Source organism: Epinephelus fuscoguttatus, linkage group LG15 (genome assembly GCF_011397635.1).
Source record: "Epinephelus fuscoguttatus linkage group LG15, E.fuscoguttatus.final_Chr_v1".
Lineage (NCBI taxonomy): Eukaryota > Metazoa > Chordata > Actinopteri > Perciformes > Serranidae > Epinephelus > Epinephelus fuscoguttatus.
This window is the reverse complement of record NC_064766.1, coordinates 42,032,502-42,046,589: the sequence shown is the minus strand read 5'-3', so window position 1 is coordinate 42,046,589 and position 14,088 is coordinate 42,032,502. Positions and strand designations below refer to the sequence as shown.

At 44.6% G+C, this 14,088-nt stretch overlaps 1 protein-coding gene across 1 annotated transcript; it reads right to left on the bottom strand.

Moving 5' to 3' along the window:
• Positions 1 to 2,000: 2,000 nt before the first annotated feature.
• LOC125902879 (armadillo repeat-containing protein 1-like) lies at positions 2,001 to 11,655 on the bottom strand. Its single transcript, XM_049599538.1, has 7 exons — positions 11,396 to 11,655; positions 8,849 to 9,042; positions 8,673 to 8,764; positions 6,457 to 6,646; positions 6,086 to 6,202; positions 5,553 to 5,627; positions 2,001 to 3,253 (listed from the first exon to the last, which is right to left on the bottom strand). Exons 2-7 carry the CDS (start codon positions 9,008 to 9,010, stop codon positions 3,062 to 3,064), a joined length of 828 nt encoding a protein of 275 aa, XP_049455495.1. The 5' UTR covers positions 9,011 to 9,042; positions 11,396 to 11,655; the 3' UTR covers positions 2,001 to 3,061.
• Positions 11,656 to 14,088: the final 2,433 nt, after the last annotated feature.

Sequence of the window (14,088 nt, the reverse complement as noted above, 5' to 3'; positions counted from 1 at the left end):
AATAAATAAGAATACAGTTCAGTAACATTGCTCCATAAAACACCACCATGTTTAAACGTGAAGCAGGAGTTTGATCCACGGGGACATTTTAAATAAAGTTCAGTGTGAAGGCGTTCATTCGGGGACACTGGTGTAAACACTGGAAATAAAAGTAAAGCACTGTTCTCTCAGCAGTAACAAGGAATCAAACCTGTGACCTTTCAGTAACGAGTCCGTCCCTCTGACCTCAGATCTGTTCATGGTCCTTTAACTCCACCGAGGAAGGCTGCAGCTCGCCGTCAGTCTGCTTCAGATTTCACTCTGTCAGAAATGATGACAAACACTCAGAACAACGTTGATCCAGAGTGGATGTTTAAAGACACCTGGACACAGCGTTGGAGGCGGGGCCTGTTCTTTTCCATTAAAGTTGCTCAGCGGTGCACGAAGCCAAAAAGCTTGATTTCCTCGGTATGAAATGACCTGTATCGTCCACAGTGTGCAGCCCACAGAGCCAGCGCACTGGAGACTGAACAGCAGCTGAACAGCTAACTAGAATGGCTATAATATGATTTGATGGCGTGGCTCTTCTAGACATCTCAAATGTTATTGGAGTGAATGGATCAAATCCTGATAGTGAAACAAGTCATTTCTCTGAAGCTGTGATGCTCAGAATAATTTATCCACTGATTTACAGTCATCTCCTTCACAACGTAAGTCTGCGGGTGAAATGGGTGTTTATGGTCTGGGGGGCGTCAGGTGACGGACCCGAATGGTGTAATTCCACTTTTGGCCACAATGTAATATTGGTTTAAATGCCTGGCGCTGTTCCCAGAGCTTCAAATTTACATGAACCTGTAAAAATCTGAACCTGAGGCGCCTGCGTCCACAGTACATCCAGCAAATACTCTGGGATGGTTGGCAGACGCCATTTAAAAACATTCATTAGGACACCTCAAACATCTGGGGCCGCATTCACAAAGCCTCCTAGTATGAAGAGTTGCTTGACAGGAGGCGTGAAAGAGTGAAGAAAGAAGGAAAATTCTTGGAATTGTGACAATTTCTTAGAATTTCCACTCAAAGCCTCAAATTTTCTATGCAACAACGGGCAGTTCTTACATTATAAGTCATGTAGTTAAGACGAGGTCTTGTGAAGATAAAAGTTATTCACAAAGTGTCTCAGACAGTTAAGGAGCTCCTGAGGTGAAACACTGTTCGGAGCAGAGAGGAGGACTTTATGAGTTTATGAATCAGAGGAGAAAATGGTGGAAACACAAAGAGGTCGGAGAAATTCTCCAAACACTGGAGGACAGTGAGGAAATTAAATGCTACCAACTAGAGGGTGCAGGGAGAATATGTGAGGTCAGATTCATAAGGCGTACGGACACATTTTACAGCCAATGGAATAATGCTGTAATGCCAGAAATAAAATCACAACAAGACTAAGATTTTTTTGGGTTCAGCAGTGAGCGTTAGCAGTGTCTCAGTTCAGGCCCGCAGCCTCCAAAGGCTGCATTTGAAGGCCGACTGTGTCACATCGACGCGTCCCAGGTGGATGCAGAGGATGAATCCGTTGTGGCCCAGCCTATCCCAAGATGCATTGCGCGCTGGTGACAATTGTAATTGCAAGTTAACAAACAGTTGTTAACTAGCTAATGGTTAACTGTTAACACTACGTTAGCTAAAAGCACACAGTTTAAACAATCTTGATTTAAGTTTACCTGAAAACACTCCGTCAGCCTGAAATGTATCAGACGGCAGTGTCTCCTGTGGTAAATCATCTCAAGTTTTAAATAAAATATATAAAGTAACAATCTGTGGGTGCATGACTCAGGGCTAACTAACTTACTAGCTTACTCCTTCTTTCGTCAAGCGCAGCTGGTAAGTAACAGGAACGCCAACGGGTCGGGGCGAGAACAACTGGTGATGCAACCAGGAAATCCTCCGCAGACTGTCCCATTTCGGAGACCGTTCATTTTGGCTGATGTGGTCTTCAAAGGACGTGGCCTTCGTAGTCGACATCGGCTGCGAAGGCCACGTCCTTTGAAGACCACAGCCCCTGAACTGAGACACAGCTGTTGGCAACACTGTCACAGTCTGCAGTTCATCTCATGTCCACTGGGTGTCCTCACACCTTACAGACTCACAGAGGGGTGTGTCACTGACAACCAATCACATCTGTTAAAGGAATGTGTCACCCTTAACGATAGGGTCGACCACACCTCCTCACTGAGGTCACAGTTTCTGTCCCTCTGAGAACTTTCCTAAATAATCCTGACCTCTGACTCCTTACTGAAAATATCTAGGGTTCGGAGCTCTGTGAGTTTTCTCTGAATGCTTGTGAATACGACTCCTGAGGTTTAATCACAGTTACAGTGATAAAGAAGCTGCTTTGAAAAAGTTCAGTATTAAGGGTGAGGAGGATTTTATTAGTTTTGTTTTGATCATTGATGGGGCATAAGAGTGTACTGAGGCGGATCATTTGAACACGTCGCTCTGAGCGTTTGTCACCATTGTTTTCAGACGGTCGATGAACCTGTGACTGAATCATAATGAACAACGGTTAGCTGCAGCCTGAGGTGACGGAGGATCAGAGGGATTGAAGGCACCGCTGACTGAACTCCAACTGCTTGTCCTTAAAATCACGTCAAACTGCAGAAGAAGAGTCGCTCAGTCTGTTGGTCAAATAAATAAATAATAAAAGGGAAGAGAGGGACGTCCCGTTTGGTCCTCTTTATTCTAACTCGGTGGTGTTTGTTCATGTCGCTGCAGGACACTTCCTGTCCATTAAGACAATTTGGTTTGGAACAGATGGACCCGTTTGCAGAGAGGACGTCGTCTCACCTCAAACTGAAACCCCAGTCCTGTGTTTTTATTGGATGGGCTCCTCTCGCCTGGAACAGCAGCCTGTCTTCACCGCAGCGGTAAAGTGCTGCACGCTCTTTTTTTACACTCATTGTTAGAGGATCTGTCTCGGTCTTTGTCTCTCTGACTGAGACAGACAGCGGTGAGATTTGGCAACAGGTAGATTTTGGTTCTGAGAGGAGGCGGGATGACTGACTGAGGGGGCGGTGGCCCCACAGGGTCACCAGTAGAAGGAGCGGGACAGGAAGTTGGTGGCGGCGCCCAGCCAGCTGTTCCCTTCCTGGCTGGATCCCACCCGGCTCACCGCCTTGTCGGGTTCCTGAGACGGGCTCTCGTCCTCCGGCAGGTAGTCCGGCAGGTCCACATTCTGCTCCACCTCCACCGAACCGTCCTCCGCCAGCGGGATCAAAACCTGGAGACAAAAACTTTTGTTGGACTTGCTTAAAGTAAGTGATAGTGTGAATGATCTAATGCTTGTGGAGTCCCACAGGGTCATCTGCTGGGTCCTCCTTTGTTTATAGCGTTTCCTAATGGTCGGAGGCTTTCCTGCTCTACTGCCGTCCTTTTTATGGAGACAACTGTTCTTTACTAATGTGTCAGAAAATTAGAATGTGTTGGATGATACCACGGGTGAACAGAAGCTCTGCTTTTCTAAGTGTGGACTCAGACAGACATCTTAATTAAAACTAGTAAACTGTGTTCCAAATGATTCTGCACAAACTGTTTCTGTTCGTTTTTCCCAAACATTCAATAGAATGAAGGTTTTTTTATCCTCAACAATTAGATTATAATGTGAATGTTACTACAAGTAAAACTACTGATGATGATGACAACAGCTTTTTTAATATTTGGAAAAGTATTCAAAATACACTGTTCCAAATTATGACACAGTCTAAGAACATTCAAAATGAATTCTAAACACATGGTCAAATCGTTTTTTGAAAACACCAAAAACAACATGCTTACAGATAAAATTGTACATTAATATTTGACATCACTTTACCGACTGTCTCTTACATCGACCCTGTAGAACCATGTTTAGTTTGACTGTATTTTATTTGAGGATGAGACTTTTGCCTCTCAGAGCTGCTGTTTTGAGCTTCCTGCCGCCCACACTCACAGACCTTCTGTTATGGAGGATCTGCAGGGTCTCAGTGGGGTTGGGGTCAGGTGGTGATCGGGGCCACACCATTATTCTTCTCACTTTTTGCCCACAGCAACCATGGCAGGAAATGATCAGTTAGGAATTCTACATATTTTATGGAGGTCATTTTAGCTGTTTTCACCAAGCAGTTTAGTTTGGTGCAGTACAGTGCGCTTTTTGTCTGTTCCCACAGTGAAAAGTTGTGGGTGGTTCTAACTGGTTCTAGTGTGACGAGCTTTATAATGTGGCACGGCCTCTTTCAGTAAGTTTCGCTTTCATGAAGACCAAACTACAAACTAAATGTGAAACTGAAGTCCTGCTGATGTGTCACTCACATAATAATCTGGAACACAGTGTGAATCAGTGTATCTCATCAGGGCGGTGAGGAGGTCGCTGTGAGTCGACGGCTTTTAAAGTTACTTCCAAAACACACAAAGACAAACATTTAGCTGAGAACAACGGACTCTTCATTCAGGGTCACTTTGACTCTGCTGCCACCTCCTGGTGTAGAGACTTAACCTCATTTAACCTCATTTAACCCCAACAGTCCTCTCAACCTCCGCTTCCTAAAATGTTTGGATCCAATATGAACCCCAACATTTTAGGAAGCGGAGGTTGAGAGGACGGTCGCCTTCGTTGGAAACAGGAATGTGTCTAAGTGATAAATGGTTTATAACAGACTATAGCTCCTTTTACACTGCCAGATTTTCGGCGAATGTTGGGTCGTTTTGCCGGCAAGCTGCGAGCGTTTAGACACACAGAGCCGGATTGGCGAGTTGATCCGAGGTGCCCAATTTTCTGCCTTGTAGGGTAGACATATTGGTGGAACCCTTTTAGTCAGTGTTTACGTCACACGCTGAGCTACACGTTTTGTTACTTGCTCACGCCCCCCATTGCCCCGAAAAAGGCACATTCTGTATAAACAAAAGTAGGTAGGCGGCATTTTGCTGCACTCCCTGATTTTGTTTTTATACTGCCAATGCTGAAAAAAGACTGATTGGGCTTTCCTGCTAATTTGCACAACTCCTGTTTGAAAAGGGCTTATGATGCAGCTGTGAGCAGATTCAAGTGTTAAAGTCTTAGTTAACATCTCTACGTCCTCCTGTGGACACACTGAAGAGAAACAGATCATTAATCAAACAATAACATAATAATAAGAATAAAAAACACAACTGTGATGATATAAAATGTTTTCATAGGGTTATAAATGTTGACAAACACTTAACGCTCCATCAAAGTGTGTTAGCAGTCATTTATCTTTTTTTATACTGATAAATGATTTTTATATTTTGAATCGTCGCCTGAATTTTGTATTTTCTGAACATAAATAACAGACGTTTCCACCATAACTTGGTGCATCAGTAATCACCAGAATGCAGGAAACCGAGTGTTTGACACGATTAACTTCCTGGTGAAGGAGCAGAGCTTCTGTTCTTCATCATTTATCTGGCAGGTTTTTCAGTGAGGCACAAACTCCATAAATCGACATGTTTTACACCTTCAGCTAGATTTAAATTCGCCCTGACAAACGCATGGAGTCAAATCAAACATGAAAACTGAAACTGACCTCGTCTCCGTTCTCTCCTTTCACCACCTGCTGAGCCTTCATCACCTGAGTGGAGGCGATCGCAGACGCCAGAGCCTGAAAAAGGATCAGTTACAGTCAGCCATCACCTGTTCTGTTGCATTCACTGACCAGGTCTGTTAAATACCACAAATAAACACAGTTACCAGTTACCATGGTAACAGGATATGTTCGTCTACTCGTCTGTATGTTTTAAAGAATTCCAGGTTTTCCAGGATTCCTGGGAATGACTGGTTTTTTTACAGTACACGTCAGAGGGCGATGCTGTACTGTGTCTCCTAGACATTAATCTGACAGCTTCATGAGACGAGCTCGTTAAATATGATGTATGATGATAGTCTGAACGACAGCACACAGAGCAGTCACACTGTTACTGTGAGCAGGTGATCAGATGGAAAAACTTGTTACGTCTCATTTTATAGACTGAATTATTTGATCACAGAGAGGTGATGATTTGAACAGGAACATCCTGTTTTCAGAGTGTTGATGAAGAGGAGCACTGGGCGTCGTCTCACCTCAGCCTTCAGGTCTGATCGGATTCGGACAATGCATCTCTTCACGGTCATCTGGAAGGTGAAGCTGATGACTCCTCTGATCTTCAGCAGAGCCTCCTCACACAGACTCCTCCGACTCTGAGCGACAGGAGAAGAAGAAGATGATGATGATTACTGTTTTAATATTCTTTATGTACTGGTCGCCCTCAGCTGTGGTGAACTGGAGCGAACACAGTGAGGAACATTTGGAGATGAAGAGACTCTAAAGTTTTTCAGCTGATCTGAAAGGTCTGTTCTGTCTTTGATTTCTCAGCCTGTAACTTTCAGACAGTGACACACTGATGAATGAATGAATGAATGAATGATGTCATCATCGAGGGCTTCCTGCTCACCGAGTCGTCCAGTCCATCGATGTGGAGGATGACGGTCTTGGCCCTCTTGTTGCTGGAGCCCAGGAAGAACTGGGCTTTGCGGCGGCTGCTGACGGCCTCCTCACCCGGCTCAGAGTCAGCGCTGCTGGACGCCTGCAGGAGCTCGTAGATCTCAGACGCAAGCAGCTTCGTCTCTCCAGGAGTCGTCGCTCTATGACGACAGAACAAGAAGAAAGAGTTTATAGTCCCTGTCGGTGCAGCAGGGACACGCACTCTGCAGAACGCTGCCATCACAAAGAGTGACGCAGTTCAGCCAGTCCCTGTGGATTCTGTTTAGTCCAATCACTGCGACTTTACTTCAGATGTGTTTTATGTGCATCTAAACGTGCCACGACACTGATGGTCTCAAGCGCTCCAGGTTTTTTTTGGCCCTATGTGCCACTGCTGCTAGCTTCTGTTACGTTAATGAGTGCACCGGGTCAGGTGCCTGACAGGTACCTTGCAAACAGCTGTGTGACGGGTAAAAATATGCTTATGTGTAACCTTTGACCCCGTGGTCACATTGGTCACCGACGTGGAGGACTCCAGCCATGAACCCTGTAACTTCATTTGACCAACCACACTCTGTAAACTTAATATATTCTTTCCTCTCTGTTTCTAACCTTTACTGTCTCGTGTGTGTTTTACTGTGTCACTGCTGTAGGACCAACTGTCCCTCTGGGGACAAACTGAGCTCTACTTGACGTTAGCGTGATGCTCTTCTGTCACCAACATGTGGGTCAGCTGTCCCTCTGCAGTGACACAAGGCACATCTTCAAACAAAGGTTCTGTCTGCAGATGATTTTATAAACAGATGTTTCGCTCTGTGTTTGGGCCTCTCGTCCACACAGACAGTTTCAGGTCACTAAAACAGAGAATGCCCTCTGAGGTTACTGTTGATCTGTGTGGACATTTTAAATGCAGCATTTGGAAAATGATGACGTCATCTTTTCAAATCTCACATGCCCATTGATGCTTTGTGTGATGAGCTAGCGTTTTGTCGGCACCGCCTGGCCTAATGACGACTTTAAACTCACCACTTCACAGACGAACAGAGGCGTCTGCGGTTTAAAGTCCACCTGAACTGACAGTTTTGGATCAGGACCAGTGGAACCAGCAGACGGTGGGACACTTTCCAGACTGGGACTGTTGTTGATGAGGAGTGGAAGGGAAACTTTCACAGAGCATCACTCGTGTGTTTCAGTGAGCTCCTTCGTCTCTGAACTGAACGAATCAGACGTTTTAAAGAGGGTAACATCAGCCTGAACACTTGAGACAGACGGCTAACGCCCGGCCGCAGGTAACGCTGCCCAGCACGTCTAGAGAAGAGGAGTCTCGCGGCTCGCCTGTTCTTTTTTTCACATGATGCATTTTCAGCAACAGACAGGAAGTGACAATGTTGTTTTAACAATCACATGACATCATACCTACAGTTTCAATGTTTATATCTGTCAGTCATAAAAAAAGTATTTACTTTCAACTCAACACTTCCTTTTTCCGTTTCAAAATAAAAGTCCCCAAGCAACGCTTCTGAAGACAGAATCCCCTCACTTGTTAACACCAGGCTTTTATTGTGAAATATTTGCAGGAGCATGTTGGTGATGATGCAGCAGCTGCACGGCTCTGCTGGGGAAATACAGAAGTTACAGCAGCAGCAACACAGTCTGTGTGAACGCTGCACATGTCAATGTTTGGAGGCGTTCTAGTGCAGACGGAGACATTTTGTAAAAGGAGGTCATGTGGACAGAACTTTTTTTTTTAAACAGAGGGGAAAAATATCTGTTTACAAAAATACCTGCATATGTTTCTGAAAATGCCTCTGGAGACATGACACGAAACACACTGGCCTTTTGTTCTGTAAGGTGATGTGTGAGGAGACATCGATTAGAGTCAGCGATGAATGAAAAACAGTCACTGCTGTCACTCTGAGGATTTTCTGTTTTTCTGTTTAATATCAAAGTGAATCTCTTTGTTTTGGACATTTGGTCGGACAAAATGAAACATGTGAGGACATGATCTTGGACTCAGGGACACTTAATCCTATCTTGGAACATTTCATAGACCATCCATTATTATATGAGAAACATCCCAGATGAGCAGTGTCAGTCTGCAGCTGGATCACAGATGTCAGATTGCGGAACAAATATTACACCGGATTCAAACGAGAGATCCGGACTGTACGGCTGCGTCAGACTCACTTCTGTACGACGTTCTGGAGGCTCAGCATCATCCCCAGCTCCCCCTTCAGCTTCTCCCTGTTGGCTCGGCATTCTGCCAGGTACCGGATTGCCTGGGAACAACAACCGATCACAGTTAGACTGACGACAGCAGGCTGACGGCACCAACCAGCTGTACTGATCACTAACACACTCACCAGCAGGGCGGAGTAGACCACCTGAGGGTTGGGATTATCCAGGAACAGGATGAGTCCCGGCAGGCAGCCCTGGTCCTGGACGATGGCCCTGCGGTTCATGGGGTCGGCGGCCAGGTCTCTCAGCTGGTTGACCACGGCCAGGGCGTCCGGCTCCGCACTCATGGCTGACTGTCACTCACCCATGCAACGACCAACTGAGGACGGCAGCAGCAAACATTCAGTCAAACTCTGATACGAGTGTGAGGCTCCGACAGGTTCAGGGTCTCTGCTGTGCGTCTGTTCTCTCCAACATCAGCCTCAAACTCACACTGAGTACCATGTGATGTTACTGTACAAGGTCAGATCCAACATGGCAGCGCACAACTTTCTCAAATATTAAATAATACCAACAGTAAACTTCTTGTCGTGACCACCACAGAAGCCCCACCCCTCAAATCATCCCATCGGACAATGGGAAAAAAGTAAAGATGGTGTGGGGTGCTGTGAGGCTCTGAGCTGAAGGTTTTTCAACTCAAGGGGTTCAGAGCGCTCCGGCAAACACGCCAAGGCGTCTAGAGCGCAGAGACACGAGACCCGCAGACTTTGCAGCTTTTCAGACTTATTTTGTGGCTGAATATAATTTGTGGCTTCTTAAAATCTGAATGAGGATAGTGATAGTGAGATACTGGCTACAGTGATGAAACAAAACCAGCATCAGATGGACTGTATTCATAATCAATACGCCAGTGAGAATGTGTGTGTGGGCGGGGCATAAGCACATACAGCCAGCAGCAGCAGCGACCCACCGTCTGACACCGGCACACCGTGAGGACAGAAACAGAGGGCTCTGTGGGGACGGAGCACCTGCTGCAGCAAGCCAACACACCGTCTGTGGTCATTTTGACTTAACCAGTGGACTTCACTACAAGCTGATTGGCTGTTGAAACAGGTGACGTGCTTTAAAACCAGCCGCCGGCCATTTGACCAGCTGAGTGTCAGGTGACACCATCAGCCGGCTTGAGTCGAGCTCAGACCGGCCAGTTCACACCGCTGACACTTTTCTCTGTGACGTTCTGAAACAGTTTCACGTGGTCGTGAATCTTTGGTCTGAACTGGACTTCAGGAGGTGATGATGTCACAGACAGGACACGGACGTGTGCTCATAGTGTGAAGAAGTGTTTCACAGCCTGACTCTGGTGTACATACATACATACATATATATGATCATGTCTCTGTGCATGAAAGTCTGTGTGACAGCTGAGGTGAAACTAACGCAGCCAATCAGTTAAAAAATGCTTTGATCGGTCCCCATATTGATCCTTGAGACCTGACTGGGACGTCCTGAAGCTGAACACTCACCAAAACATGTTTGTGATTCAGATTTGATCGGCACTGCCACGTTTGACTGCAGCTCAGCAGCAGTGACCAACATGGCTCCTGAGCTCTGATTGGTTATTATGTGATCCTTGCAGATGCCATCAGGAGCAGTGTGAGGAGGCAGAGGAGGATCTGAAGCATAAAAACTGTTCATGAAACTCTGCCTCGCTGAACTTCAACCAATAATCTGTCAGGTTAATGTCACTGTGTGCGCCATGTGTCTGGTACCTGAGGAGGTCTCTCACAGCAGAGACAGCCCATAATAACCCAGAGGTGGAATATAACACAGAACCCTCACTCACACATCAAACTTCTGCTGCACTGCATTTAATCTAAAAGCTTTAGTCACTGGTTCATCTGCAGAGTCAGGTTTTTATTTAAAATATACCCAATAATAATAATAATAATAATTGCGATACTCAGTAAAATGCAAAACAAATATTCAAAAATAAAAATAAAACCTGGATTCACAAATATCTGTTTAAAAGTTGTAAATGTCACTAAAACATCCACCAACACTTCTTATTTATTTGTAGTTTTAGTTTTAATGTGTGGCATTATTAGTGTTTCTGCAGGTCTGTTCTATATTTACAAAACTGTTTCTGAAAGTTTCCAAATCTTGTTTTGTGTTTGTGGAGGTTGATGTTTATTTACAGATCACACATTAACACAGGGACTGTTGACTTCCTTTAGTTTTGCTTCTTTAAATACAGTTTGATGCTCGTGTATTATTCTGTGTATTTTACAGGTTATCACTACTTTAACTTCAAACCCCTGAGTGCCACTGCAAACATCCAGTTCAGTCTGAGCCTGTTATAGACCAACCTGCTATCAGCACAGCCATGACACTAAAACACATTTCAAACATTATTATTATTATTATTATTGTTGTTGTTGTTGTTGTTGTTTCCTGGTGGATGAAGCATAAGCCGAGTTCACCAGAATATTCTCTAATTTATATCCCGTCATGTCTGTGGGGCGTGTGAACTCGTCCTGGTTCACAGAAACTCGTTAACTCGTCAGAGTCCGTCGTTATGTTCGGCGTGTCCTCACAGACCGCACACACGGTGATGTGCCACCGGGAGCGGGTGTTGTCACCCTGCCAGTCCGGCTCTCAGGCGGCGTATCTGGGGTCAGAGCAGCTGTGTGACCCGCCGGCTGTGGATGAATGCTAATGCTAACAGTGCTCACCTCTGACGGTCACCGGCTCCGAGCGGCTAACGGCTAACGTTAGCAGCTAGCAGTCGCGTTAGCTTCTCCTCCGTCAGTCTCACGGTGAACAGACATGAACAGCAGGAAACACGTCACGGCTCCGATGCGGCAGCTGACTGACGTCATTCACAGGTTAATATTTATAACATTTATATGTGAATTAAATAAAGACACGCTGTGTGTCAGGTGCTGCTCACTGTGACGGTAAATAAACGAAGGCGATTCTTCCTGCTGAAAAGAACCCAGCGCGGACACGTATCAATGTTGAGCTCTGTGATTGGATGGCGAGCCGCCACCTGATTCTGCTGACCAATCAGCTGCATTGTTCTAAGAGTTAAAGGGCCCACGCCCTGTGGGTGCTGGAGGACTGATGCAGGATCAGTTTTAGTGGTGGAGAAAACAAACAGCCGTGGAAAGTAACGAAGTACATTTACTCAAGTACTTCAGGCTACTTAACCCTTTAATGTCCACACATTAAGAAACCTACGGAGAACAGTTTCATTGTATTTTTTTTCCTTTGGGCAATAAACAAAAATCAGTGTTTGTTTGTTTGTTTGTTTTTAACTTTAAGCGTCTCCCAAACGGTGCAGATGGTCAGTGGTAAAAACAGAAGGAAATACAAATCTAGATTACAAACCATATCCTGATATAATGCTGTTAGCATAGCAACACACGTCGTCATGGAGTCAGTATTGTTATCAGCACGATAATTATTTCCATGTCTCTAGATATTTACCATCACTGTACTTTGACAACATCTCAGAAAAGGTGAAAAATTATACTAGTTTTTATTTTCATCAAATATAAAGTGAAATAACATTTAAGAACAGTGAATATTCATCTTTTTTGATTTCATAAAAACTAAATGTATTATCTCAGCATCACTACCTTTACTGGAAAAAAGACAAGTCAACTGTTTGGTAAAAGATTACACTAACAAAATTATTCCAGTATATATGTGTTGGATAACATTACATAAATCGTTTAACAAGGAATGTGACGTAAGATTAGCTTCACTACCTTTACCATAAAATGACAAATGAAGCATTTAGCAGAGCATGTTTTGTAATCATTATTCGACCTTTCTAGTTATTATTATAATTATGATGATTATTTTGTGTAAAGTAAATCTGTTCAATCAGCTCTCGTGTCTGGAGTGACTGTTTAAAGACACAGCGACATCTAGTGGATATTTTTATCATGACACAGCGATGGAGTAAATAATCAATAATTATCATCATCATCGATTAAATCAGACTGAGTTCAACACATTTTTCATTAAGATATAGTGACTCAAACTGAGCTGTACCAAACAGCTGTTCAGATTAATGTACTGTGGTGGGATAACATGGCACTATGAGCGCTCTAGGATATGACAGAGCCTGACCAGTTCACTCTCTCTGCGTAATACTGTGAGAATTAGGCCTATCCTGACCCGAAAGGTGCAGAAAAATTAGTCCACGCTTTTATAACCTTAAGGCTGGATTACTGTAACTCTCTATTATCAGGTAGCTCTAGTAAGTCCTTAAAAACTCTTTATGACCATTCATTCATTCATTCATTCATTCATTCATTCATTCATCATATTTCTCCTGTTTTAGCTTCTCTACACTGGCTCCCTGTAAAATCCAGAATTGAATTTAAAATCCTACTGTTATAATTGTAATTTCTTTGTGTATTCTTTGTGTTTTCAAATACCTCAGATGTCTAGACATCTTAACCTCCCACCTAGATAGAAAAATCCTGCAGGATACACCAAGTGTGAAACACACCCTAGGGGGTCGGAGCCAATACTTGCAGCAGACGAAAGAGTGTGAAAACAATGGATAGGGGCACCGCTCCCTGCCGCAGACAGAAGGGTGTGAAACACACCGTAAGAGGCAATCCTCAGGTATAAATGTTTAACCTTCCCCATGCTCGGGGTCTTTCTTCATTCTGACTGCTCGTGTGATGACTGACCTTTTCTTTGCAAAGAAAATAAAAACCTTGTCGGCCGGCAGAAGTCTCTATTTCATTATTCACCAGCAGCAAAGAATTTCCGCAACAATTTGGTGTCAGAAGTGGGATCCGTCGAACGATCATCCCCACCAGAACACTGCGCTCTGAGAACGCAGGGTTACTCGTGGTCCCTAAAGTCTCCAAAAGTAGATCAGGAGCCAGAGCCTTCAGCTATCAGGCTCCTCTCCTGTGGAATCATCTTCCTGTTACGGTCCGGGAGGCAGACACCGTCTCCACATTTAAGACTAGACTTAAGACTTTCCTCTTTGATAAAGCTTATAGTTAGGGCTGGCTCAGGCTTGTCCTGTACCAGCCCCTAGTTAGGCTGACTTAGGCCTAGTCTGCCGGAGGACCCCTCTATAATACACCGGGCACCTTCTCTCTCTCTCTCTCTCTCTCTCTCTCTCTCTCTCTCTCTCTCTCTCTCTCTGTCTCATTGTGTCATGTGGATTACTGTTAATTTATCATGCTGATCTGTTCTGTACGACATCTATTGCACGTCTGTCCGTCCTGGAAGAGGGATCCCTCCTCAGTTGCTCTTCCTGAGGTTTCTACCGTTTTTTCCCCGTTAAAGGGTTTTTTGGGGAGTTTTTCCTGATCAGCTGTGAGGGTCATAAGGACAGAGGGATGTCGTATGCTGTAAAGCCCTGTGAGGCAAATTGTGATTTGTGATA